The following is a 27756-nucleotide window of genomic DNA, read 5'->3' as shown; positions in this document are numbered from 1 at the left end:
GTCTTACTGGTTTATATACAGACTCACGCTGACGGTGATGTAAGGCTTAATTCCATCAAGAATGAAAAACAATCACCAGAGCCTGAACTGCATTGTGTACATAACTGCATTGTGTAGACTATGACAAAGCCATGTGTCATAGTCATCTTTAGTCCCTCAATGGACAATGCGAAGCAGAATACTATTTCCAATTGATTTGGTTTCAATTGGCTTCCTCTGAGGCTAACAAAATGTTGTTGTTTTTTTTTTTTACTTGGTGGCTCCTAAGGGGCGATCCGTATTACTCCACATTTGGGCACGACTGAGATCATAAGTATGACGTCAGAAATTCCCTCGGGGGGGAAGCTGTTAGCGATGTTAGATCCCATCTTGTTTTTGTAACTCAATGGAATGTGTTGGAGTTGTTATTGACGTGCGCTGGGCCATCTTCTCCCCTCTGCTGTGCTGTGGCAGGCAGAGCCAGCCAGTCTACCCTGCCCTGTCCTCCTGTGGGTTCAGGCCACCTTACAACTCCAACCTCCCCAGCACCTCCTCTTACTCCAGGTACTGTTAATGTGCACCATGCCGCACCCAGCCGGGCCCAAGCAAGCCAGGCTAAACCAGAGCCAAGCTGGGATATAATATGCTTCACTTGGAATGTTGGGTTTACAACACACACGTAATCCGTTGCTGCTGTTTTCTGCTCATGTTCATGCATTACTTATTACATATACATACTGTGTGTTGTAAACCAGACTTCAAAGTAAAAAAGAGCGCGCCACGAAATAAGCCAAGAGCTGAGCTGCTTCAACCTGCAAAAAGCCTTCGCCATACAGTGCCCACCACTCCAACCTGCATTCAGGTCCTTCTCATGGCCTCTCCACAGCTCCTATGCCCGCTCCTTGTGGTGCCAGGCCATGCCAGGCCATGCCAGCGTCGTGTCTCATACTGGAGCAGCAGTATTGAGTGTGCAATGTGTGTGTGTGTGCGTGTGCTGAGCTTTTGAATGCATTGATATGTCCTTGCTTGTGTTTGTGAGCTAAAGTTGTTATTACATCTGTTGTAGCTTAGGAGACCCTATGGTGGAGATAATGCAAACACATTATTTTTCAAGAAATGTAAAAAAGAACCAATGGATCCAATATAGTTCACAATGCTCTTGTTGATGCTTTTTATTGGTTCGTATTTATAAAACCCACAAAGTAAATAAAAAATAACAATCTCCAAAATAGTGAAAATAGCAGTTCTACAAGCTTGCGTGATACATTGGAACGTCCAAGTAGGGCATTCATTGACAAAAAACTTAAAAAGGTGAGTTGTGGAGTTTTTCTGCCCGACAGTGGCAATTTGCAGTTAACCCATTACATTTTAACGTTAGCCATTCACAAGACTAACATCACGTCACATTGTGACATGCTTTTTGAAGAATCTTGAAAGTGTTTGAACACATTCAGAATAATAACACAAATTGTCTCTTCTGGGGATCTCCCAAAAAGTTTTAAAACTACTGATCCTAATGGGTTTAATACCGCACACCTAGACGTGCAGAGCGGTAAGTGCCTCTTTGAGCTGCTCTGCACGCTGGTGGCTGAAAGGAGGAGACAGATGCTGAAGAACGGCTGCGGGGCCGACAGGCCGCCGGCGCTGCCTCCTTCCTCAATCAGTCAGGCTCTCTGTTGTGGCACCCGGGTCCCACTGTTTGTGAAACTGGATAACCCGTGGTGGTGACATGGGCCCGACCATCAGCTATGAAATCCTAACAGGGGGGGGTATGGATCTGGTTTAAAAGTCATCAAACATCTATCACACCCCTGTCAGAGAGACGGACGCATCAAGAGAGAGAGAGAGAGAGAGAGAGAGAGGCAGGCAGGACTGACTGCAACGTGGAGTTGATTTCAGTAAGCGGCGCGTCGCCGAGGAAAAATGGTCGTCTGCTTCCTTAGACTAATCAGAATGGCTAGTCTCATTACCGCTGTGAGTGCCCTTTTTTCCCTTCAAAACACTGGTCCAAGCGGTTGATGATTTCTTATTCATCCCACTGCGCCCAGATAACAGACATCCATCACATAACTGAACAGACCTCATCAAAGACACTAAGTCACAGTGCCAAGCCTCACTGGGATGAAAGCATGTTCAGTCAGCAGCATCATCCACCGGCTCCCTCTGTGTGGCAAGGGTGCCCTCTAGTGTTGGATAGAGCATTGGTTCTCAAAGTGGATTCCAGGGACTTTGTGGGTTCCTTTATGGGGGTCTAAATTGGCCCATACAAGTCTGTAACTCTGACAGTGTACAAATGGAACCAAATGGATTTGGTTCCATTTGTACACTGTCAGAGTTAAGGGTAGACCTTGAAATGTAAAAGTTTGAGAAATACAGCTTCTGAGTGAGGCACATGCTTTTAAATTGAGATTGTGTGCGTGTGTCATGACTTGTGCCCCCCCCCCCCCACACACACACACACACACACACACACACTAGCGGGGTAGCAATGCTTACAGGCTCACTGCGCAATGTAGGCTAAAGGCCAGAGACATGCTTCGGCGCTTTTTTTTGTCCTTTTGTCCTTGCAGCTAAAGAAAGATAACAAGATCCTTTGTGATGAAGTATTCTCTCCCTCCCTCCAGGTTCTCTCACTCTCTGATGCTGGGCCCGTCAGGCATGCACCCCACAGGGATCCCCCACCCTGCCATAGTGCCCCCTTCAGGCAAACACCAGGAGCACCATCACGACCAGTACGACAGAAACATGTACATGTAAGCGTCTTTGGTCCTCCACTTTGTCATTAGTGTTTGGTCTTCGTCTAGTTTTGCCTGTTTTGTTGGGTTTGTGTTGACCTGTCGACAACATATGATTGAGTATTTTATAAGACAAAAAATGGAGAACAGTACAAGTATAGTCAATACAATAAAAACAGGTAGTACAGTACAAGTACAGTTAAACACCCTGCCTAAAAGGAGCATCCCAAATAACTCCTTTTACAGTCTTTTTTACGTCGGAAGTCCTTGGTATTCAATTCATGGACAAAACAAATAGCAAGCAAAAACATATCCTTTCATTTAATTTTTCTTTAAAAGTGTAATATTTCTTGTTTCTTTTTTTCATGTTGACCTCGTTCCCATGGGGAATATCTTTGCCAAACATAGATGATCACAGCGTGTTTGCGACACTTTGTGACTTTGTAGATCTGCTATTTTAAGCAAACGTTCCCCCCAGAATAGTGGTTCAAACAAAAGGTTTATTATTATTATTCTTTGCATTTTCCATCTCTTTTTTTCCATCTCCTCTGTCCTCCACTGCACTCCCTCTCTCTTTCTTCCCTCACCCATTGTCCCATCACTCCCTCTCTCCTTCTCTCTACCTCCCTGTCTCTGCCACCTTCTTTCTCTCCCTCCCTCCATCCTTCTTCCCTGAGAGCCGCAGAGTCTGTCTAAAAAAAAAATTAAGAACCAGCTAAAAATATTGTTTCTGCTTTTGGGGAAAGTTATTTAGCTTCTCCTCCAGGTGTGAAATGTATCTGCTGTTTTGTTTCAAAGATGCATTGTACATCTATGTGTTTTTGTTCTGTTTCTTCAATTGACTGTTTTTTTTTTTGTTTCTGCTTTTCTGTTGTATGTCAAGCACTTTATGAGTTATCTCTGCGAAAAGTGCTGTACAAATACAATGTACTTACTTACCCTCTCTCTCCCTCTCTCTCCCTCTCTCTCTCTCTCTCTCCCTCCCTCTCCCTCTCTCTCTCTCTCCCTCCCTCTCCCTCTCCCTCTCTCCCTCCCTCTCCCTTTCTCTCCCTCTCCCTCTCCCTCTCCCTCTCTCTCTCTCTCTCAGTAAGCCCCAGGTGGAGGTGAAGCGAGAGAAGGAGCCCAAGAAGCCTGTGATTAAGAAGCCGCTCAACGCCTTCATGCTGTACATGAAGGAGATGAGGGCAAAGGTCATCGCCGAGTGCACGCTGAAGGAGAGCGCCGCCATCAACCAGATCCTGGGACGGAGGGTGAGGACACGCACACACACGCGCACACGCTCACGCTCACACACACACATACACTTGCGTATGATTATGATACTGTAAAGAAATACTGTAAAAAAAATACTTTTTCTATGATTACTCATCCCATAGAGACTTGAATTCATGGATATGTTTTGGTTTTTGTTGCATTCGTAAGCCAATAATCTTGATGACCAGCAGTGGTTCCCTATGGAGACACAAAGAGCCTACAAGTAATCGATAGAATACGAGTAAGACGCCCTAATGGCGACAAGCGACCTCGCCTTAAGGTGCGATCTCCATATATGGGCATAAAAGGGACAAGGACAAAATTCATTTGTAAGTGTGACTTGCGTTGGGGCAACATTTACCACACAGGTGTTTCATGAGACTGACACAATATGTCCATCCATATATGGGCATTCCCAGATATGGGCTTAATATTGATGACATCAGGGATCTCCATATATGGGCATGAAAGGGACAAGGACAGAATTAATTTGCAAGTGTGGTTGCCGTGATGCAAGTCACACTTGAAAATGAATTCTTGTCTATGTAGGACAGACAGTGCCATTTGTCTCCAATATGTGGGACAGATGGTGCCATTTGTCTCTGATAAAGTAAAGAAAGCTGTAAATCTGTACTGTGCATAAAGTACATAGTCTACCACTGGTGCCGACAACACCTGGAAAACATAGATATGGTCACATCTTCCAAACACACACTGGTGCCTCCACAAGGCTGCCGGCATCCACAACACATCAAATGGTAAATGGTAAGCGTTTGAATTCTCTCCAAATCAAGTCAAATTAATTCCCTAATAAATGAATGGCCATATATGGAGCGTGACATGAGGCGCAGGTTTTGATACTAACTGCTCCCTACGGTCGCAAAAACTCATTTTGGGGGGGTTAAACCATCGCTTTAAAACTGTCCCCTTCTTTTTTTGCTTGAGGGTCCCCCCGGAACCCCCCTCAACAACAAGGACCCATTTTGAGAAACGTCCCAAATGTACAAATGTGATATGATATAGTACTTTATTGTCAGTTCACACTGAAATTTGTCTTACGACACAGCAGTCATGTATTCAAAACATATATACAAACATTTGTAACACATCAAGGCATACGTGACACGCTGAGTCGCGGTGCAGCCCCTGTACCAGCGCACCTGTGCCTCTGTGAATAACGAATAACTAACTGTGTGTGTGTGTGTGTGTGTGTGTGTGTGTGTGTGTGTGTGTGTGTGTGTGTGTGTGTGTGTGTGTGTGTGTGTGTGTGTGTGTCCGCCCACCCAGTGGCACGCGTTGACCAGGGAGGAGCAGGCCAAGTACTACGAGCTGGCCAGGAAGGAGAGACAGCTCCACATGCAGCTCTACCCCAGTTGGTCGGCCCGGGACAACTACGTAAGCCCCGCCCCTTCCTGTTCCTCTAACAGTCGAAAAAACATGTCACGCTACTATGCCATTTAGGCCTAGAACTATTTGATGCTTTAGCTATTGAAAAATAGCAGATATACAAGCTCACAGCGCGGCACCGAGTGCCGCGCTGCGAGCTTGTACATCTGCTATTTTTGAAAAATCGTGAACGTTATTATAGTTTGCAAGTCTTTGAATATTTTTTGACCCGATTCTATAAATGTCTATCTAAATCCTTCTTCTGAATCGGTGGTTCTCAAACTTTTTCATGTCAAGGACCCCCCAAAATTACATGTATTTGGCCGCGGACCCCCCTATCTCAAAATGTGTTGTTCCAGGGACGACCCAGAAGCAAATATTTGAGTTACAAATGTTCGCCTTTAAAAAGATATATTCAGAGACTTACAAAAAAGAAATCACGATTTTTCAAAAATGCAGATCTACAAACTCAAATGCCGAGCTTGTAGACCTGCTATTTTTCAATAGTTAAAGCATTAAATAATTGGAGGCCTAAATGGGTTTATACGCTGTCGATTCATAGCGTGCCAACTTGGCCGGTGTTCTCATAGGCTGAGGGTCTGCTCCCGGTTGGAGTGGGGGCGGGGGGGGGGTTACGTTTTTTTTATTTGACAGTAACAAAAAGTTGCATGCACGATTTGCATTCATGCGGGCCTTTTTACACACAATTGTTCGAGGATAAAATGCACAATAAAAGCCCAAAGGCTTGTTTCTCATTGTGGTCCTCTTAGCGGGGAAGGGGGACGTAATGACAGGTTGGTAAGTCAGGCATGACGGGCGAAACAGGGCAGGATTAACAGCACTTAGAGCCAGAAGTAGGAATAAATGGAAATAGAGAAAGCGGGGACAATGGACAATGGTACCTACTACCTACAGCAAATGTCACTTCCATCCGCAGCGATGATCATCGTCTAGCAATTAAACTTGAGGGTTTCCCAATTATGAACGTGAGCCTGTTTGGTAGGCAAGGGTCTCTCTGAATTCACAAATTATGTTGGCTAGCTTGATTGATTGAATACTTTATTAACAGGCACCCTTAATTAACAAATTGCAAACAGTACAAGCAAGTGCAATTACACAAGCAATGCTAAAAGGATAACACAAAAAGACCTGAGCTTGTTCCCATTGTGGTCCTATGTGTTCAATTCATAATCAGGATGTGCAATACAATACAAATCATCATTAATCCAGGAGAAATATATATATATCGTTGTTGTCCTTAACGTTCGTTTTGAATTTATCATTTTAAAAATGATTTAAACTAGTGAAAACAGCACACAACGCCTCGCACCGCGGCGTTATGTGCTTGTAGATCGGCTGTTTTCACTACTTTTGTGCGATGGCCTTGTATGATGAAGCAGGGCTTTACTTTGCGAAAGAACGGACAAATTTGAAACTTGGAGATACAAGGTTTCCACCCGACAACGACAATATATATATATTTATAGAACACAGCACAGGGTGGGGATGGTGCTTTCTGGTGGCAAGCTAGAAAACGTACGAGGTCCTGTTTGTGTTTTGCCACTGGCACTCCTTTAGGGTGTTTTTTTGAACGAGGATAAAGCTATAGCTAGCTGTTGTAAAAAGAAAACTGCTGTGACTTGTGTGGTGTGTGTGTGTGTGTGCCTCTGACGTGTCAGTTTGCTGTTGCACTCTTACAGACGGTGGGCCGTAACGGGGTCGCAGGGGGAAACGGTAAAGCTGATTGGGTAGGGACACGTCTTACGGCTGCTTTATGCCTCCATACTTTTGCACGGGGAGGGGGTGGGTGGGTGGGGTGCGGGTCAAAGGGTGCCTGTCAGGCTACAGAGGCCCCTCTACATAGCTGCATGCGCCTAGGGGTGCTACGTTTGACCTGTAAAGCAAACACGTCAGTTTTTTTTTCTTCTTTTTTTAACCCATTAAGACCCGAGGCCATTTCTACAAATGCCTTCTTCTAAATCAAAATGTTCAAAAAGTAGCAGATAGCTTGTCTGTCTGCTATTCTTTGAATAGCTAACGCAAAAACTCTAAAGTGACACAGATGCTTTGCCTGGTTTTATTGGGTTAAAAAACCATTACGCACAGACAAGAGTGGTTGCCAATGGGGTTTTCGATTAGCAGCGGGAATTCTGACCCTATCAGTTAAACATGGCATTCTTAATTCTTAATAGCTTGTGTAGGTGTGGGGAGTTAAGAGCCCTCGGGTGTTGGACTGTGACGTCCTCCTGAAAGACCTTGATGAAACACTCTTTAGACTCATGGCTTCATTAACGATCGGCAAGATAGCATGGCTTGGCTTTCCTCCTCTTTGAACAGGGTTTTTTAAATGAGGGCTTTTCTCTTTCCCCTTAAACACTAACAGTATACTTATGGTGATTGCTGTTTGAGACTGGGCTCTTGTTCAGAAATGCTTTACATTTCTCTAGTTGTACACGAATGCAGCACGCTGACAAGGACATGCTTAGTCTGAGACAAAAAAAATATTGAACGGTGCACTGGTAGCTACAGAGGGTGCTTTTGCTTTGCATTTAAACCAGATACCTTGGGTGTGGGGAAGCAGTTAGTAAGGCTATACTGTCCTTTCCCCTCTCTTGTGGACTGGGTGGCCATATATCTGGCTGGGCTGAACTGTGCATTGTGCAGAAAGAGTGTAGAAGTTACGGCAGCTATGAAAATCGTGCATGGAATGCTGTTAGCTACTGTGGCTTTGCTCTGTGGTTCGTTCTCTGTTCAACGTAGACCAAAAAGAAAATGTGAACTACGGACGTTGATCTTGTTTCATTTACATGCGTAGGCTACATAACGATGGCATATGATATATATATCGTCGTTGTCAACGACGAATGGAGGTCTTCCCCCATCTCATTAGAGCTAACATAACATCCCATAACAAAAGGGAGGTTTATGATTGCTGCACAAGCCATGTACACAATCTCCCATCCTAAATGTAGCTTACCTTTGAATAACTTGGCCAGTGATGCCAGTTCTTAAATAGTATTATTATTTTAGTTACTGCTACACTGTACTAACAGCTGTAGTGTAAACAGAACAGCATCGAATTTATTTAACTTTTTTGAACACTAGTAGCGCTACCAGATTCAACGTGGGGCCTTCATAATGGCTACATCTGTATCTAATCAATATCTAAATTATCTGATATTTAAAATAATGTTAGTTCTGCTGAAATTCTGCAAACCTTCTTGAATCATGAACAGATGGTAGAAAAAAACAAAATTTCCACGTGACCCGCTAGCAAAACAGGAAGCGAAGTTCCACATAATCGCCCACGCAACTGTGGAGGGTTTCTCCTACGAGTTTTAGGCACACACTCACACTCACACACACACACACACTCACACATACACACTCACACACACCTACGTCCGCAGACACAATGCTTTTGAGAGCTGCAGTTGCAAGAGAAGAGAACTCGTAACCACACAGACAATACTGTCGGCTAGGCAGAAAAATAGACATTGTAGCGTAGGCGTTAGATATCTGAACCCACATCCTTCATGAGGCTCCACTTCAGCATCAGTGGCTTCACACTAACAGCTCTGACACTGATGTTTACCTCGTACAGTCTCCCATCACAATCTCGCCCTAAGGAGGCTCTTACTCCCAGAGACAGTCACACAAAACACGTTTCATGTCAGACTGACATGGTCTCACCCTGAACATTCCCATATTAATATGCAGGTATTAACAGAGACATCCCAAGGAGCCAATCAGACACAAAGCACAAAGTTCAATACTTGTTCAGGTTAGCAGTTAAACAGCCTGACAGCTCATCGTCACAGGCCTTGGCTAGTACAATGTGTATTGACTTAACATACTCCGTCCCTGGCACGAGTCACAACACAGAGTCGCTCGCCGAAAAAGCCAAGCGACTTATCATGCTACTAGTGTGTAAAAAGAAGCTTGGTTGTGTCTGTCAGTGTTCAAGTCAACTGTCTGAGGTTGACTGTGTATGTGTGTTCTTTCAGGGTAAGAAGAAAAGAAGAAAAAGAGAGAAGCAACAGGACTCCAACACAGGTAACAATTCACCTACCGAACACTTTGAAACCTATCTAAAGTAATGGCTTAATATTTACAGAGACAAACAACAACAACAATGCAGCTTTGAATTCCAGCTTCCAAGCTCTTGTTGTGGTGGAGTTCACAGCCGTTTCTCCTTCCTCACCCAGGGGTTTTACTGTACTTTTGACTCCAATCTGAGGGGCAGCCCTATGTGTCATCACCAGTTTTATTAAAGGTTTTGGTATTGAGTTCAGATTTCTGCGGCCTTGCCCCTGAAAAGTGAAACCCTTCTTAAAGCGTATACTAACTGAGTGAAAGCATGGCTGTCCTCTGTGTGTGTGTGTGTGTGTGTGTGTGTGTGTGTGTGTGTGTCTCTCTCTCTGTCTATGCCAGCCTATTTCCCGGATGAGTGGGTGTTTTAAAACGGCTCTGTGTTCTCTGTGTGGCTGTCGTTCTGGTCGTCATGAAGGTCGATGTTTTTTTTACTGCTAATGTCCTCTGCGACTAATGCCTGATTTCTACTCCGCCGCACGATGGTGTCGCTTGCTGCTGAGGAGAGATCTTTAAGCTGACAAAATGTCGCATTGCTCGTACGCATTAGTTTGTAGATCGGTTCTTTTAGCTGGAAGAGAGTTGCGGAGCAGTCCGCAGCAAGTGACTAGGGATGGGACGATAAGCGATATTATCGTTTATAAAAACACTCACTATAATCGTATCATGGAGATTTCATTTATCATATCGTCCTCCATCATGCATGCATATATCCGATACCACTTAAACCCTCTATAATTGGTAAAAGGTACTTATAATATACTTACTTAATAGTCTTTTTTTTCTCTCTCTATCAAATGTCTTTTGCAAAAAATTGCCGATCTGCTATTTTTTGGCAAATGTTCCACCCGAGGATAATGGATTTTGATTATCGCGATAATATTGTAAATCACGATTTCTTTTTGTCACAATAATCGTGATTTGACATTTTCATATCGTCCCATCCCTACAAGCGACACCGCCGTGCAATGGAGTGGAGATCGCGAGCTTAACGGTTCTGTTTGATGGCTTCTGATTTGACCGCTTTGACAATGCTTCTGCTCTGACAAGCCTCTGGTCTCTCCCTTTCTATCTATCTATCTGTCTATCTATCTATCTATCTATCTATCTATCTATCTATCTATCTATCTATCTGTCTATCTGTCTATCTGTCTATCTATCTATCTATCTATCTATCAATGTTAACATTTTCCTCATCATCTTTCTACTCATCTTTCTCTCTCTCTTTCTCTCTCTTTCTCTGTATTTCTCCTCCATTGTGCATGCTGTGCATTGTGTTCAGACCCGGGCTCCCCTAAGAAATGCCGGGCTCGCTTCGGTCTCAACCAACAAACGGACTGGTGCGGTCCTTGCAGGTGTGTACCAGACGCCCCCCCACCACCACCACCACCCGAACCCCCCACCTCTCCCTCGCACAACCCCTGTAGCGCCGTCTTTCACTGCGCTCCTTGCTCTCCCATGCACCCCTCCTTCCCCTGCATCCATCCATCCATCCATCTCTCTCTGCACGCCCCTTTTGTCTCTAACCCGCTGCAAGAAATATCATTAATGGGGAGTAATGCATTAGATGGAATCAGATCACAGTATATGGAATCATTTTCATCAAATTGTTTGATTCATTTGTTTCTTTAATTCAGTTTTAAGATTCTTTAAGGTGCTTCATTCTTACAGACCCTGAAAAGCAGTGTTGTATTGGTCGTGTCAATCTTAATCAGGAGCACGCACAGGGCTGTCACAATTATTACATAATCGTCTAATCGCAATTATTTGTCACGTCGTCATAATCGTTGAAAAATGTATATATATATGTTCAAACATTTAAAAAAATAGTGGAAATAGCAGATCTACGTTGTGAGCTTGTAGATCGGCTATTTCCACTATCAATGTTCTTTTTAAAGTGTAAAGTTGTCAAATATGTCCTTCATTTCTTTGTATATTTAGGTTATGTGTCATATCTGTCATGTGCAACTTCAAAGCCTACAAGCCAAACAGAAATGTAATTGTCAATGACCAAAACACAATTAAATTGTTAATCGCAATTATTTGAGTGACAATTAATTGTCATATAAAATGTCATAATCGTGACAGCCCTACACGCACATGCATCTATGTAAAACATCGTGAACGTTCACCCCTCAACAAAGTTGTAGTGTCACACCATCAGGCATTAACATATTCTAGGAGCAAGCCTGGATGCATAGCAACGGTCTGCTAACTCCAGTTAGTGGGTGTTAAAGGAGTAGTTCACCCCCAAAATGACTTTTTTTTTCCTATTGATTACTCATGCCATGGAGAGTAGAGTTCAATAATATTTTTTGTTTTTTGTCACATTCCTAAGACAAAAATGTGATTCAAGTACATTTACCCCCATTGATTCCGGATGGGGACCCGTTTCCGAAACGAATGGGGGTAAATTTATTGTTATCACATTTTTGTCTTGGGAATGCGACAAAAAACAAAAAATATATTGAACTCTAGTCTCCATGGCATGAGTAATCAATAGAAAAAAAAAAACATTTTGGGGGTGAACTACTCCTTTAAGCGACGTGCGTGAGACGTCATTAAATTAGTGTGGCCCCAAACATTAAATCGCCAATACATCACTGCTGAAAAGTGAAAGAGAGGATTAGACTGCAAGTATTTGCAGTATATAATATAGGCCCAGAACGTAATCACTGTTAGACTCTCAAGGAGTTTAACAGGCCCACAATTACAATTTTGGACATAAAACGTTTCTACCGACAGTGGCGATAAATAGGCTACTGCTCAGCATCTATAAACATGCCCATAATCCATACTTTTCCACAGGGTTTTCCATAGTTTCACAAAACCTTGTCACACATGCAACCTTAAAAGCATAATTCATGATTGTGTGAGGAAAAAAAGTCACTCCTGCAAAATGTTTTTTCTGTTGAAAATACATTTTGTTTGTTGAGCGATGCTTTTTTTTTTCTTTTCGACAAAGCATCAACTAGCCATTAGCCACCAGTGCTTAACCCATCCCATATCACCCTTCTCTCCCATCATCCATGTTGTAGTTTAACACTGCACCGTATAAATAACAAACATGAAAAACACTCATATAAAGAATTACAGCAATACAATGATCATTAATAATTCTATAGTGGAAGAGTTTCTCACCACCCCACACTGTTAAATTCTATTTTGGGGTTAAATATACCCGTCCGTACTGTAAGTACTATGTCCTACCCAGGGTTCAAACCCGGGATCACCTCCATGAAAGACAAATATGTACCACAATCAATCCCCTTTTGGCCAGGAGATATCTCACGTATGAGCATCAGACAGTACCGCTCGTCAACCAGTAGGTGTCCTACATTAGACCAGTGGAAGGGTAGGTAGACCACTGCAAATGTTACAGTATATTGTATAAATATACTCTACCACTGTTGTTGTACCACAAATGTTCTCATTTCAAGGACCCCCATAACTCTGAGAGTATACAACTGGAACCAAATGGACCCGCGCACAAGTCACCCCATGAAAACTTGAATTCATGGATATTTATTTGTTTTTGTTGCATTCCTAAGCCAATACTTTGATGACCGGCAGTGGTTCCCTATGGAGACACAAAGAGCCTGCTTTGTTCTCTATGGAGACACAAAGAGTCTCCTCAAATTATTTGCTTAGAAAAAAAGAACAAAAAAGAAAGAAATATGCATGAATTCAAGTCTCCATGGGGGATGAACTATCCCTTGAACTACTTTAGCTTGGGACCCCCTGGAACCCAGTGCAGCCCCTGGACCCCACTTTGAGAACCAACAGGTTAAAGTCACATTTTATGCATTAACTTAGGATATATTCTGCAGAAATGAGTGTAGTCGTGTAGAAACACGGTCCTAACGTTGCTAGCTGTGCACCGTAGCAACCCCTTCCTGTCACAGGGTGTCTTCCCCCGTCATCACGTCATGGAAATCTATGTGTTTGATTGTGTGTGTGCGTGTGCGTGTGTGTGTGTTGGAGACAACAACAAAGGGGTGGGTGATTGTGTGGTTTGACGCAAATCCTTATCACCACAGCAAGACACACACGCACGCACATACAGTACGTGCGCACGCGTACACACTCACACGCTCTCACACTTCGCTGCAGCGCTGCACTTTGACGACGCCATTATGCCGTGCATCTGCCTTTCCACTCCTCCATTCATGTGGTGCGGCCCGTGGTGCCGTTTGATGGTGAACTATGACATTTAGAGAACACTTTCTCTTTTGCTGTCTTAGTCTCTCTCTCTCTCTCTCTCTCCCCTTTCTCTTCCTCTCTCTATCAAAATATGGGCTAGCTGCCTTCCCTTTGCGGTGACAGCCAGTGAGTCATATCATATTCTGGTAATGAGCGTGGATCCTGTTAACGTCTTTGATGCTGTACTCAGCAGTGCAACAAGCCTGCTTTGTTTCCAGTGAAATTATTGCCTCGGTTTCTGGATAGTACCAGAAGGGGGGACCAAAAAAACAAACCACAATTTCAAGTTAAAAACAACTAACTTGATCTTTAGACAATAACAACAACAGGGGGTAAAAAAATATAAATAAAGGGAATCACTGTGCATGGATATTAAAAACATCCAAAGAATAAATCATCACTGTCGGGCAGAAACCTTGTATCTCCAAGTTTCAAATGTGCACGTTTTTAGGTAAAGCAAAGCCCTGCTTCATCATACAAGGCCGTCGCACAAAACTAGTGAAAACAGCAGATCTACAAGCACACAATGTGTGTGCTTGTAGATCGGCTGTTTTCACTAGTTTAGTACATTTTTTAGATGATAAATACCAAACTAACGGTTTTGGACATACAAGGTTTCCATCCAACAACGACAAAATGGTTCAATGTATAAACGTTCCTGCAATGGTCATGTTATTTACATACATACGTTATATTATTCAAATCATCTAATCCACGTTGATATGAATTAAAATAAATCAATACATTTAAATGATGCTGATATCAGTATCAGCGTAATTTGCCAGATCATATTGTTTGCATTAAACCCATTCTGTACACCAATAATGGTCTACAACGGTCACTGGTTCTCAACGTGGGGTCAGGGGACCACCAGGGGCACAGGGGGTCCCCAGCTAAATGACTGATAGTTAGTAACCAATCCAAATCCACCCATATGCGTCTGTAACTCTGGAGAGCGTGTTTGGTTCCATTTGTACTCTCTCTGAGTTAAATTGGCACTGAGGACTTTACAGCGTAGATTGCGGTCCCCAAAGATAAAGATCCTACCAAAGGTCCCTTGAAATGACAAAAGGTTGAGAACCAGTGGTCTAGGTTGAGAGGTTCAGAGAGCCTGCACTCTGACTTCATGGCAAGAATGAATCACTTCATTAGAAACATCATAACGTTTGGATCCACACAGGATCTTCTGAAGGCAGTTTGAAAACCAACCTGGAGAAGATCCAGAGTGGATCCAAACGTTGTCAGTGTTTCTAATAAAGTGATTCTCTCCATAATGTCATAGTGCAGGCTCTACCTCTCAAACTGTTAGTTGTTGGCCTCGCAGCCCCCACCATCGTCGATGTGTGTGAAATTAGGTCCATATGCTTTCTAGGTTCAGAGGTTGACATCACATCTTTAAAAGTAAACCCTGGTGACATTCTACACTTTATTCACAGATAACTCTCTTGACTGTTCCTAGGAGGAAAAAGAAGTGCATTCGCTACCTTCAAGGAAGAGGTTGTCCCAGCCCAACTTCTTCAGATGGAAGTGCTATAGACTCTCCCCCTTCCCTCTCCCCCTCCCACCACCACCACCCTCCCTCCCCGGCCTGCTCGGCCTCGTCGCCAGCCTCCCCCTCACTGCGCAGCCCCTTGCCTCAGCCAGCCAAGCACCACCACCACCACCACGCTCGCAACACGCCCCCAGAGCAGACCGCCGCCGACATCGCTCAGAGGCCGCGGACGGCCACCGCCAAGCACTCCCGCCACCACCACCACACGCACACAGAACTGTCCCACCACCACCACAAGCACACGCGTGCCGCCAAGACTGCGGTACTTTAGCCCCGGACAATCTTCGACTATAGCACGACGATCGACTATACAATCTGCCCCATTGTGTCACTGTCGTCAGAGCCGCCGTACTGTACCAGCCCTCTCTCAACATTCATCTCCATCCTTTTCAGTTAGTTGAAGACTGAAGACTTGCCAAATAAACTCCTGTGATCAACTCGCCACGCTTCACACACCAGAGGTAAAACAAAACTGCGACCAGTTTTCTCATCCCAACAGCTGGTTGCGCGAAGACGTCAAAAGGCCAAAACTCTATTCGAGGGGACACCAAGTGATCATGTACTCCCCCCCCCCCCCAGAAGAGAGAAAGTCTACATTATGACTCAAAAAAGGGAGATTACATTTGCTTGTTCGTCACCCTTCTAAGAATTGTCCGTCTTTAACTTTTACTACCTTACACAGAGAGCATAGCTTGAATAGCAGTATTCACGACCATTCTGACCAAATCATGAGACCATGAAAGGGGAGCACAAATCATGGACCAACAACAGTAGCCTGCCAGCCTGTCCAGAACTGGGGCAGAACCTCAGTTCTGGACACAGAACTTCACTACTTGGAAGCCATTTTGAAAATGGTCGACAATGTGCTGACTTGGAGGGTGCCGTGTAAATTGTTTTTGTTCACAGCTTCCAAGTCCTGTCGATTCCATGTCAAAGGGGACTTTTATGTTTTTTAGATACGACTGGTCAGTGCTGACAAAAAGTTTTATTTATATCCATGTCGGAACTGCCAGAAATTAATTTGAATGGTCTTGTAATAAGCCTCCTCCCTCCTTCTGTTAAAGTTCTGTGTTTACTTGTTTTAGGCACTTCCAAGCTGTCATACTCTCGAAAGATCAATTATTGATACAAATGTTCCTTTTGACGTTTGTTCACACCAGTTTTAAAGCTACAATCGTTAGGTTCTATGTCCGTTGTATATAATACCTCTCTCCCAACAGAGAGGTAATTGCAACCAAAAAAAAGATGGCGGTGCGTCCGATCTTTTCAACCCGACACCAAGGTCTACACTTCTCAATAAAAGTAGGGAGACCACCTCTGACCACCGCAGATGTGCTAGTTATATTGTATTAAAGGAGTAGTTCACCCCCAAAATGACTTTTTTTCTATTGATTACTCACGCCATGGGTAATGGCATTCAATAATATTTGTCGCATTCCTAAGACAATAATTTGATTACTATAAATGTACCCACATTGATTCCAGATCTTTTTCTGGACCCAAATGCATGAGGGTCCAGAATCAATGGGGGTACATTTACTATAATCCAATTTTTGTCCTAGGAATGCGACAAATACAAAAATATATTATTGAACTCAAGTCTCCATAGCATGAGTGATCATCATTTTGGGGGTGAACTACTCCTTAAATATAATTTTACATTAAACGTAATGTTTTATCCATTAGAATAAGTCCCAGATTGTAGCTTTAAAGTTGTTTGAAAGCGCAGTTGGTGTTAGCTGGTGTTCAATCCCTCCATGAGAAGGAACAGGAAGTCTTTTTTATTGTTTTGGCTGTTTTGTATGACTGAACACTGCAGCTCTGTAATCTATTCTAAGACCAAAATGGGTACTATTATATTTCATTATTGTGTTGTAAAGTTTTATAAATGTTGGGATTCCCTATCTATAATTAAACTTTTATATGTTTATGTAAGAAAAACAAAACGAAAGAAAAAAATATCCAAAAAAGGAAAAAATATTAAAAAAAAGAAAGAAAGTTTCAGTAGACTCCTTAGTTTCCACAATTTCTAAAAGCAATACGTAACATTTTCTGTTTTCTTGCCCTCCTAAGAGGGAGGGGAAAAAGCATTTTGTGCAGAAGTTTGCATTGTTATTTTCTATTGATAATGTTGTTAACAGTTCAAACTATGTCTTGTGTTAATTTTCCGAAGCTGTGCATGATGATGTACCAACTTTAGTTTACCAAAAATACAGTTACAGAGTGGAAAGGACATCACTGGCTTTATGTTACATTACTGCTCTGCTTTGCAGCATCAATCAAACCCCAGACTACAATGCTTTGGAAGAGTGGTTCTCAAACACTGGGTCGTGACCCATTTTGGGGGTCATGGACCCATGTTTATGGGTCTTGAGTAAATACACATTTTCCTGTCCTTTTTTTTCCATTTCCTAACTTTTCTTCTTCATTATTACTTCAAAAGATTTTCAAAAATCTTTAGGGATTTCAGGAAAATAAATCCAAATAGAGTGAAAATAACATATCTCTACAAGCTCAAAGCGCTATCGGCTATTTTCTAGATGATTGTTTCAAGTTTGGGTCCCGCGGGAAAAAGGTTTGGGAACCAACGCTTTGGAAAAGACATTGTAGGCTGATTCTTTGTACAGCAAGGCTGCTTTATTCTGTTTTCTCCACCAGAGGGTGCTCTTGTGATAGAAACATTTGCTCATATTATAATACATGGGCCTATTCATATCAGTGAGTGAACACAAGTTGTCATTTGTCTTTTTTTTATGCTTTGAATGACTTTTGCCTCTGATGTAATACCCTTGTTTTTGTTTGATGTATTAAAAATATTCTGAAAATTGACTCATGTCTATTGCAGTGTTGGTAGTTGGAATGGGCCAATAGTTGTCATCGCCATATTGGCTTGTGATGGACATTGCTGTGAAAATTCCAATTATGCCACGGACACAACATGAGTGGACAATAATTATTATCAGAAACACAATGACCCTAACGGGTCTGTAACTTTGAGAGTATACAAATGGATTTGGTTCCTTTTGTATGTGATATTCAGTAATTGGGCCTTCTGATCAAAATAAGAACATTATAATGATGTTTAAAAAAGAGAATCTAACATTTGACACGGACATAATTTGTCAGTGTACGGACACATTGTCAACCCCTCTAGAATCCCTGATCACAACCTAAAGTTGAAAGTAGGCGCAGCAGTCATGCTGATTAGAAACCTGCAAGCAGGTCCCGAATGCACTCTCAAGAATGGCACCAGGTGGTAATGCAAATGATGGACAAAGTCATTGAGTGTGAGATTGCAGTAGGCACAAACAGGGGTGAAACAATCTTCCTCCCAAGAATACCTCACAATGACAGAGGTGATGAGCTTCCCTTCACATTCATTAGACAACAGTTCCCTATCCGATTAGCTTTCTCTGTTACCATCAATAAGGGTCAGGGCCAAGAGAATGAACGAGCTATGCTTGCCTCAACCTGTGTTCTCTCATGGCCAACTCTACACAGCCTTCTCCAGGGGAAATAGAGCCAGCGCTGTACATTGTCATTGTGGATAATGACTAAGGCATTACGCATTACTGACGTTGTTGTGACAACATTGTTTATAGCGAACTCCTTTAATTAGCCTAAGACAATCATTCAAACAGCCTTTGTTTACATTACACATGTTACTACTGCTATAGAGACACTTCTCAGACTATGATTCTATTTTCCCTATGTAGTGGTACGCGGAAGCGGGATTGAACCCGGGACTCCCACTCGCCAGTCCAACGCACAACCAGTCGTGCTTATAGGGCTGAGCCCGATTAGCAGGGCTGTTGTCGCTGGTTCATGGCTGGTACTAACTGTGGGGGCTACAATCACCCCCTGATCTTTGGAGCGCGCCCTGCGCACTTCACGCCACGGACCGCCGCACACAACGTGGACCTGTCCCTCACGCGAGGATACGCTCCTCATCCTGCCGACAACGCCAGATTGTAGTGGTATGCGGAAGCGGGGATTGAACCCGGGACTCCCACTTGCCAGTCCAACGCACAACCAGTCGTGCTAATAGGGCTGAGCCCGATTTGCAGAACTGTTGTCGCTGGTTCATGGCTGGTACTAACTGTGGGGGCTACACCTACATCACACACTTTGCATTTGCTATTCTGTATCTGGATGCATACTGACAAATGACCTTCATTCTTCAACAGATCTTTGCCATTTCCCCCTGAAACAACACACAGATGCTCCCAATTACTGCTTCACTGTTAATGTTCATACTACATACTGACATGCTGTCATTCTGGATATCATTTCATTTTAGTACTATTTCCTGTCTTATTTGTATGTTGCAACAAACACTGTCCTATATTACAGCATGACAATAAACCATGACATCTAACAACAAATGCTATCTAACCCTGCAAGGCCCAGCGTTGCTTTTTGGCAACATTTTAAAATGTTATAATTAGTTTTCCTGTTTTTTTCACATTAACATCACCATTAAATCCTATTGTTTAGTATTACAATGCCATTGGCCACGATATTTGCATATAAATACCCCCCACAGAGAATGACATTCACAGTTCACACCTCCCAGAGAAGTTGAAATTCCAGCGTCTGGACGAACAACAAATCACTTTTTAACTGAAGCTATATTCCTCACTAAAACATAAGTAAAATGCCTGTAATATTGTTTTTCGTGATCATTAGAATGTATAGAACATGTACATATGTTATTATTGTGAAGAATATCCCCAAAATGCTAATTAGAGCATGATTTATGATTTATGGCTATAAAACCTTACAAAAACATTATTAATTTTTTAATATTACATTTTCCTGTGATTAGGACTCCTACAACACCATCTGATTTTTTTGATTTTTTTGGGCCAGTAGAAATTAATTCGGGTCTTGCAGGGCTAATTTCCATCAACAGCTGCCCATATGCATTCATACCCAATTGTCCACATGCATCCATTTATACTCGTTGCTCAAAACCAACACCTTCCTACATGTACACAACTACGCAGTACAACGTAACTGTGAGGGCCACGTAGCCGCCAAACTTTTAGTATAGCTTAATTTATTATTAAACTATTATTAAAAGATACATTTATTCGTGAATTAAGTTTCCCCATTGACTTGAATGGGAAAATGCAAAAATTAACTTTTCCCAAATATGGAGATGACTGACATCTGGCATCATAGATGTCTGTCATTATAGACCACATGAGACTGACACAATATGTCCATATATGGGCATTCCCAGATATCGGCTTAGTAATGATGACATCAGGGATCTCCATATATGGGCATACAAGGGACAAGAACTGACCTAACCTAGCTGTGCTAGGTTAGGTGTTTTAACATGGGTGCTATACAATCCACCCATGTTAAAACAAGGAGAGGATACTGCAATAGTATATAGTCTGGCTAAGCCAGGCAAGGACTGACCCAGAGATCTCCATATATGGCCATTAATGTATTAGTGAATACATTTTCCCCATTAACTTGAATGGGGAAAATTCAAATGGTAAGACAGAATTCATTCGCAAGTGTGACTCGCGTCATGGCAACCCAGTGGTGTGTTCTAGACTTTTTCTTTTGAGGGCATACTATAATCTATGATCCGCGGCTATTTGTGTGGCCAGGGCATACATACACCAGTGCATAATGCCTATCAAATACGCTACTTTGAAAGGTTCACGAGGGCAGACGCTATTCATATTCTCATTTCCGACAGCAGACACGTATACATGCATTACAGGTAGAACACAGCACTGTGGCAACCACATTAGCGATTTCCAATTGCAGCTTGTTATGACCGAAGGGTCACATGTATTTCTGTGCTGCCCTGTCTTTTCCCCCTCATTTTGTGAGTGAGTGGTGAGGAGTGAGTGAATACCAGCTGGTGTGAATGGTGTGAATGAGTGGTTAATTAATAGGTAGAGCTACTTCTGGTGATTGGCTCATGTGACCAGGCTATGTCTATAAAGATGGCTTCCACCAGTCCCTCTGATGTCTTCCTCCCCGCCAGTCTTCAAACCACACCAGTCTATTGTCTTGATTGTATTTTAGCCTTTGCAGTAATTTAGAGGTTTCACTGCTAACGTGGGTTAGTTTGGGGACTGGGAAGGAGGGAGTCCATTTTGTGTTGCACCCAAGGCTCCCCGAGGCCGGGCCGTAACATAATTGGGGGCTCGTCTCAAAGTCAATTTACAAGTTTACAAGTATTTATCACTTAGTTCTGTTTTTGTTTTGAGTGATTTGTTAATACTGTGGGTCGGCAGGTTTTTGTGTCTTCATTTGAAGTTTGGGTTAGGGTTAGGGTTAGGCAGACGCAGACGTCCACTTCTAGAAGTAGGTCTTTTTGATAATAATTTGCACTGAGCATTTTTGCTGTTCTAAAGTGCTCAGGTCCTGCAGGTGGCAACAAGACAGAGACGTGTATAGCTTGGGGTCTATTAGGCAGAAATGCCCCTGTCGTTCAGTTTCCCCAGCAGAAGCCATCATCGCTCATAGAGTCGAGCCCATAAGCCTATCGCTTTTGTTTTACACTATTTGTTGCCGTCTTTCTTTTTTTCTCTTTTTTTTTCAAAATTATATTCGAGATCAATTTCTGGTCCGGGTCTGCTTGGACGAAAAGGAACTCTTCTCGAGGCGTGTTGCTTGAGCCAGAGGGCCAGCAGCTGTTCCCACACGTGTACACCAGCACGGTTCCAAACTCCAGCACCGCCGCTGGGTCACAGTCTTTGGTGATGCTAGAGTCTTTAGCCCGCAACAGGCTCACCAGAGCGGGCATCAGCTGGAACTCAAAGGTCCTGGGGCTTCCACAGCTTCCACAGCGGGGAACCACCTGGGTCATGTTGGAAGGAGTCTCCGAGATGAAGAGAGGTTTACCGTTCCAGCAGTAGCGCAGGATCTGCTCCGGGCACACGGAGATCTTCTTCATGAACCTGGAGAAGACGGTGTCGCCGTGTCTGGCTTTGGTCTTCTCGTACTTCTCTCCGTCTCGGCCAGGGGCGTCGCAGCCGTCCAGTTCCCCCACGCGCACTCCCTCTCTCCGCTCGTACTCCTTCAGCAGCCGCCGCACATGGCGCTCCAAGACATCCCCCTGCTGTGCATAAAGGTCATCTTCCTCCGCCACGCTGACGTAGAACGGACGGAGGACGACAGGAACACACCGCCGCTCGGTCTGAGAGTCACTCACTCTCAGATCCTCCAGCTGCTCGCTGACTTCACACTCAACAGCTGTAGGGGCCGTGCTCCCTGGCTCTAGTGTGTGTATAGGTGTTGCATTGTGGGGGTGTGTAGAGGGGTCTTCATCCTCCTTGCCCCAGTCATCAGCATCCTCACACCAGTCCGTGCTGCTGCTCGCTGGAACAACATTCACTGCTTCCACCGCCTCAGGTTTCGCAGCTGCTTCCACGTCGGCCTCCAGGCACTGGGATCTCACAGCCTTCCAGGTGTCCCGTCCGCCGTTGCAGGAGGGACTGCAGCACGCCAACACATGTATGCACCTGTGATAGGGAGATGAGCTCAGCGGACAGTACACCTGGACCACATGGACCAGGGCAGCCTCGCACGCAGTGCAGCGGGGATGCTGCCAGCGCACCGCGGGCACAGGGTCCGGCAGGCCCCCGATCTTGTTGGTGGAGAAAGAGGAAGAATGTGTGGCGTCCAGATCCCCGTCGCACAAGCCGATCAGAGTTGTTGTTGTTATGATCTCGTTTGGTGAAGATGATGCAGCCATGTTGTTGTTTTTTCACACAATTCACATGTTGACAGTGGCCCCCGAAAGTAAAACTGCTATAATTTTGATCATCTTTTGGGGTTACACTTACGAAATATGTTACAGAAAAGGTCCACTGAATTACCTGCTAAAATGTGCTGTTGTGTACATTGTGTATATCCATGTAATTGATATGGTGTCTGACAACATTTGTAAGCTTTATTATAATTGGTTTATGATGATGTCATGTGTATTTTTGCACAGCAGGACATGCCCATTTATGGGAATGCTGTATAACTGCTCTTAGGGGGAGGGGGCAAGCTTAACCAATCCTCAAGCTCACACCACTCTTCTTTGGACTCGATGGACCTTTGGGGTTACACTACAGTAAAAGTTACAGAAAGATTCCATTGAATTCATTGGACTTTTGGGGTCAGAAAGCGTTAAAGAAAAAATCAATTGAATTAACTGCTAAAATCTGCTGCTAAAATTTGACCATTTAAAATGTAGCTACAATAAAATAATTATTATGCAAAAAGTTAAATTATACACCATTAAAGTCTATTTAAAGTGGGAAAGATACTATACCGTTGCCAGACCACTGGGGAATATTCCAATATAGTGGGTCGTAAACGAATTACGGCCTCACAAATTATAGTAGCAAGCATTCGAGCAGTAATAACTGTGTAAAGCAGAATAAGTTAAAGTTTTCTAGCCGAAAGAATGTGGAAGTAGTAGGATGCCAAAAAAGTGCCGGAATAAATATAAAGTGGGGACAACCAGTGTGTTCTTGGAGCTCACAATTCACCCTTCGTCAGCCTTCTGATTGGTCCCTGACTGGCCAACCAGAAAAATCATTCACTTTTGCTACCGGGGGCGGAGTTATGCAGTGGGACAAAGTCCTTTCATTCTTTCACCGCAGTGCGGTGATGTGCGGCACGGCCGCGGCGCAGTACGGTGCTGCGCGGTCATAGCGATTTCGATAATTATAATGAATAAGCTTCAAGAATCTAGTTCACATGAACGATATGGATGTAACTAAGATATTCGATTGGGTACATATATTTTAAATGGCCAGAATTACAATTAAAATACATTTTATGTTGAGAGCAAGCCTATAGTTCCACAATTTCCTGGTCAGTGCGAGTCACCCAAGATGCACTGCTCTCTCTCTCTCTCTGCCCTCTGCCTGTTTCAGAGGATTAAACTAATTAAAACATGTATTTTCGGGGGAAACCCCCTGTTTTGCAATGTAACTACTGTACTCTTTTGTTCCTTTTTGCCAGACCCATGAAATGGGTAGGCCTACATAAGCAAATGTCGGTCTGTCCCTTTTCTATATAAAGGGTATATATGATGATGACATGATGATGACATGCCTACAAAAGGCATGATGTCATAAATGATGATGACAGACAGGGGGTCTGGCACAACCAGGTTGACCTGGTCTAGTTTATTAATATCACATAGATGTTTTTCTTTTGGTACTTTAAATAGCAATAATGAGGCTATGAAAAGTCTTGTTTTTATTATGGAAGCGACATGGGGTGGGACTTGACAAAGGGTGAATTAATTCAAAAAGCACTGCTCACTTCACACTGGGTGTGATTTTTGGAGAACTATACCGACGGTGCCGACTTCACACAGCACCACGCTCCCTCCATAAAGGAAAGCTGTATTTTGTGTTGTTTACAAAACAAACTGAAGTCTGACATGTCCTTAGTATTAGTCTTTGTCAATTACATGAGCTTAGTATTTTGGGTGGATATGAAATGTTATCTTTCTATTTTTTAACATAACACTTTTTCTGACCTTTTTGAATCTCACCCCTACCAGTTGCAAAAAAAAAGAGAGAAAGAAAAAAACTAAACTAACACCTAATGGTATACTAGTATAAAGGCTCTTTTCCACAGTATACAGAACAGTTCTGAGCATGGATGAGCACATTTATAATGGTTCCAATGGTTTAGAAAACTAAATAAACTAAACTAGCAAATCCACTTTAAAAACGTAATAAAACTAGACTGAAATTGAAAACAATGTCAAAATAAAGTCAAACTAATGAAAAACTATAGTAACATTGGTTCGCACTTGAGGTGTTTCCTCAAGATATCTTGTTCACAAGGTTGAGACGGACGCATGGACGTTCGTACAGACAACCTGAAAACATTATGCCTGGGAGGCTTAAAAAGAAAAAGAAAAAAACAAAAAATAAAGAAAAAAAAAACTGTTCAAACCAGAGTTATTGTAATTTTCATTCATATTTATTTTGATTTCTTTTATATAATTTTTGTTCAGTTCAGTTTAGTTTCAGTTGGTTTCCACCGTGGCTTTGCTCGTTTTTGCTAGATCAAGTGCAGAAAATTACAATTCAAACACAAAACTGAAGACATTTTCTCTATGCCTATATATTTCTATTTTATTTTAAGTATAATGGTTTCAGTTAATTTAGTTTTTTTGTTACGTTTATTCTATCTATTTTATTTATTTAAAATAATTAGTTAGATTAGCTTTCTTGTAACAAGAATCTTGTTCCAATTTAGTCGTTGTTGCGCCAACCTATCACTACTACTATTGTACGCTAATATCTCACCTTCCTTTGCCAGCGAGGAGCCCCCACCAGGAGGACATAGCGCCTCCGCCCTACTCCTCCCGTCCAACACCCTCAGTCGGTGTGGACAGCGCAGCGACAGAGATCGGCCCTCCCCGCCCAGATTCCTTCCCCCGAACACAGCCAGATGAGTTGTGATCGTATAATAGACGCTCAGTGAAGCCGGATGCACTGCGATGGATTCAAACCCCATTTTATGCCAAAGTAATTTATTTTCTAATTAACAAAATGTATTTATATTTTTGTCATTTACTTTTATTTTTGAAGTTTTTCTTTTTTTTTTTTTTATATAATAACCTTGGTTCAAACACTCCATGGCAGCAACGCCTTGCAGCCTTCCAGGCCCTCTGCATTGGGTTTAGTTAGGGCTTGGCAGGCAGGAGGCAGTGCCTCTCTAAAGTCTCTCCTCCAGCAAGAACCCTTCTCTCTTTATGCATTTTAAGTAGAGACTTTTCAGCCGGTCTTCTGGGCCATGTACTCGTCCAGCTCAGCATCCAGGTGGCTCTTGGTCTTGGACATGTAGGTGTCCAGCTGGCTGTCCAACTGTTCCCGGGTCACCGGTGGGCGTTCGGCACCTCTGCCCCGCCTTCGCCTACGCCCACCTCGGCCAGGGAACCCACCGCGCCGGTCGCTACCGGTGCGACTGTCGTCACCACCATCACCACCACCTCTGGCTCCGACACCTCTGCCTCCCTCTCCGTGTACGGGTGCACCTCCACTTTGGCGCCTGCGTCTACGCAAGGCTCCACGTGCCACCGGCCCGCCGCCTGTAGAAAGGGCCTCTTTCATGGCGGCTCCTCCACGACCCCCCCATCCTCTGGACAGGGCGAGCATCTCCCCTCCTCTGCCTACCATGCTCGTTCCTCCACGCAATGGCCGGCCGAGCCTCTGGTGAATGTTGCTCTTCTTTCCCAGTCGCTGTTTCAGGTTGTGATGCTGCTGAATCAGATCGCTCTCAGACTGCAGCGGAGGCTGGTTGTCTATCTCCATCATCTGATGATGGGCCAGGCGACGCTGGCGGTTACGGCCACTGGCCAAGTGCCTCTGACGCCTGGGGTTTCTCACGCTGTGCGGCCTGAAGCGGTCGTTCAGAGACAGGTCGGTGGTGTGGTTCAGCGTGACCTTGGGGGGAAGCTTTACTCCCAGGCGCCGCCTCAGGTTCAGCCTCTGCTCTTGGTGAGACAGGCCGGCCTGCATCAAAGGCCGGTTCTGCATGAACCGGACCATCTGGCGATCCCGGGAAATGGCCATGTGCTTCTGACGCATGCCGACTCTGCTCTCCATCGATGACATGTTCTTCCTCAGCATATGACGCTCGTGCAAAGGCAATTTCGCGACACGACTCATTTTGGCCTTTGAAGTCGTTTGACAGACTCTGTATAAACTGTTTAAAGTAGGCTATATAAGCGTTAGGTTAGCCAAAGCTAACCCAAGTGTCAGCAAAAATAGATTACTTCGTCTTGTAGTTTTCCGATGAGCCCTTCTGTTTCAAACACTTCCTCCCTCTACTTTGGTTAATAAAATAATACTGCAGATACAAAAGTTTCACTGATAACTATTGACATCTGCTTCTGTTAGATTTCTACTGCCGAGAAACCTGTCGGACCACTCATTTTATACAGTAGGCTACACGTGTTTGATGACATCACCCCTACAACGCACCCTGATTGGATACAGCCAGCGTCAACTCGAAGATCACAGCGAACGTCGTCAGACCACCTCTTGTACTGTTGAAAAGCTAGCAGGTACAGGTTTATTAGTGTCGGTCTGTCGGAGTAGGCCTTTGTGAGTGATGGTGAATACATTTTCTCCATAGACTATTTTACTTGATTGGGAATGTGATTTCCCAAATATGGATTTGACTGACATCATAGTCATAGATATCTGACAATGTCGCATGTGATAGACCACATGATGAGACATGGAAGCCAAATATGGGAAAATGCAGATTCAACCAGTAATCCCTTATATGGGCATTCCAAGATATGGGCTTATTAATATTGATGACATCAGAGATCTTCATATAGGCTTATGGGCATAAAAGGGACAAGGACTGACACAGAGATCTCCATTATATGGCCATTAAGTTATTAGTGAATTAATTTCCCCCAGACTGAATGGGGAACATCTATCTATAAATGCGAGAAGTCTCTGCGTGTGTGTCTGTCTGCGTGTCTGTAATCCGCGTATCTCGAGAACCGTTCGTCCCACCGGCTTCAGATTCGGCACGCGC

At 43.5% G+C, this 27756-nt stretch overlaps 2 protein-coding genes across 4 annotated transcripts in view; one reads left to right on the top strand and one right to left on the bottom strand.

Moving 5' to 3' along the window:
- Nucleotides 1-17969, top strand: part of tcf7 (transcription factor 7) — an 86628-nt gene extending 68659 nt beyond the window's left edge. Inside the window, exons 6-13 of one of the 3 annotated variants that reach the window (XM_080748400.1) lie at nucleotides 454-543; nucleotides 2604-2732; nucleotides 3802-3964; nucleotides 5256-5363; nucleotides 7055-7102; nucleotides 9362-9410; nucleotides 10729-10801; nucleotides 15109-17969. In XM_080748400.1, coding sequence (XP_080604526.1) covers nucleotides 454-543; nucleotides 2604-2732; nucleotides 3802-3964; nucleotides 5256-5363; nucleotides 7055-7102; nucleotides 9362-9410; nucleotides 10729-10801; nucleotides 15109-15472 — 1024 coding nt within the window. In that variant the 3' untranslated portion in view covers nucleotides 15473-17969. Of the gene's footprint in view, nucleotides 1-453; nucleotides 544-2603; nucleotides 2733-3801; nucleotides 3965-5255; nucleotides 5364-7054; nucleotides 7103-9361; nucleotides 9411-9562; nucleotides 9599-10728; nucleotides 10802-15085 lie in introns of those variants that run through there. The other 2 variants (XM_080748398.1, XM_080748399.1) reach the window with 2 other exon arrangements.
- A 3749-nt stretch (nucleotides 17970-21718) lies between these two features.
- On the bottom strand, nucleotides 21719-22933 carry LOC308304800 (programmed cell death protein 2-like; the record flags this gene model as incomplete). The annotated part of the gene is made up of 1 exon (XM_080749430.1): nucleotides 21719-22933. One exon carries the CDS (start codon nucleotides 22931-22933, stop codon nucleotides 21719-21721), a length of 1215 nt encoding a protein of 404 aa, XP_080605556.1.
- Between the last annotated feature and the right edge of the window lie 4823 nt (nucleotides 22934-27756).

Source organism: Nannobrachium achirus, assembly GCF_963921795.1.
Source record: "Nannobrachium achirus genome assembly, chromosome: 19".
NCBI classification, from domain to species: domain Eukaryota; kingdom Metazoa; phylum Chordata; class Actinopteri; order Myctophiformes; family Myctophidae; genus Nannobrachium; species Nannobrachium achirus.
Note: the sequence above shows the minus strand (reverse complement) of the source record. Positions and strands in the feature narration are given on the sequence as shown.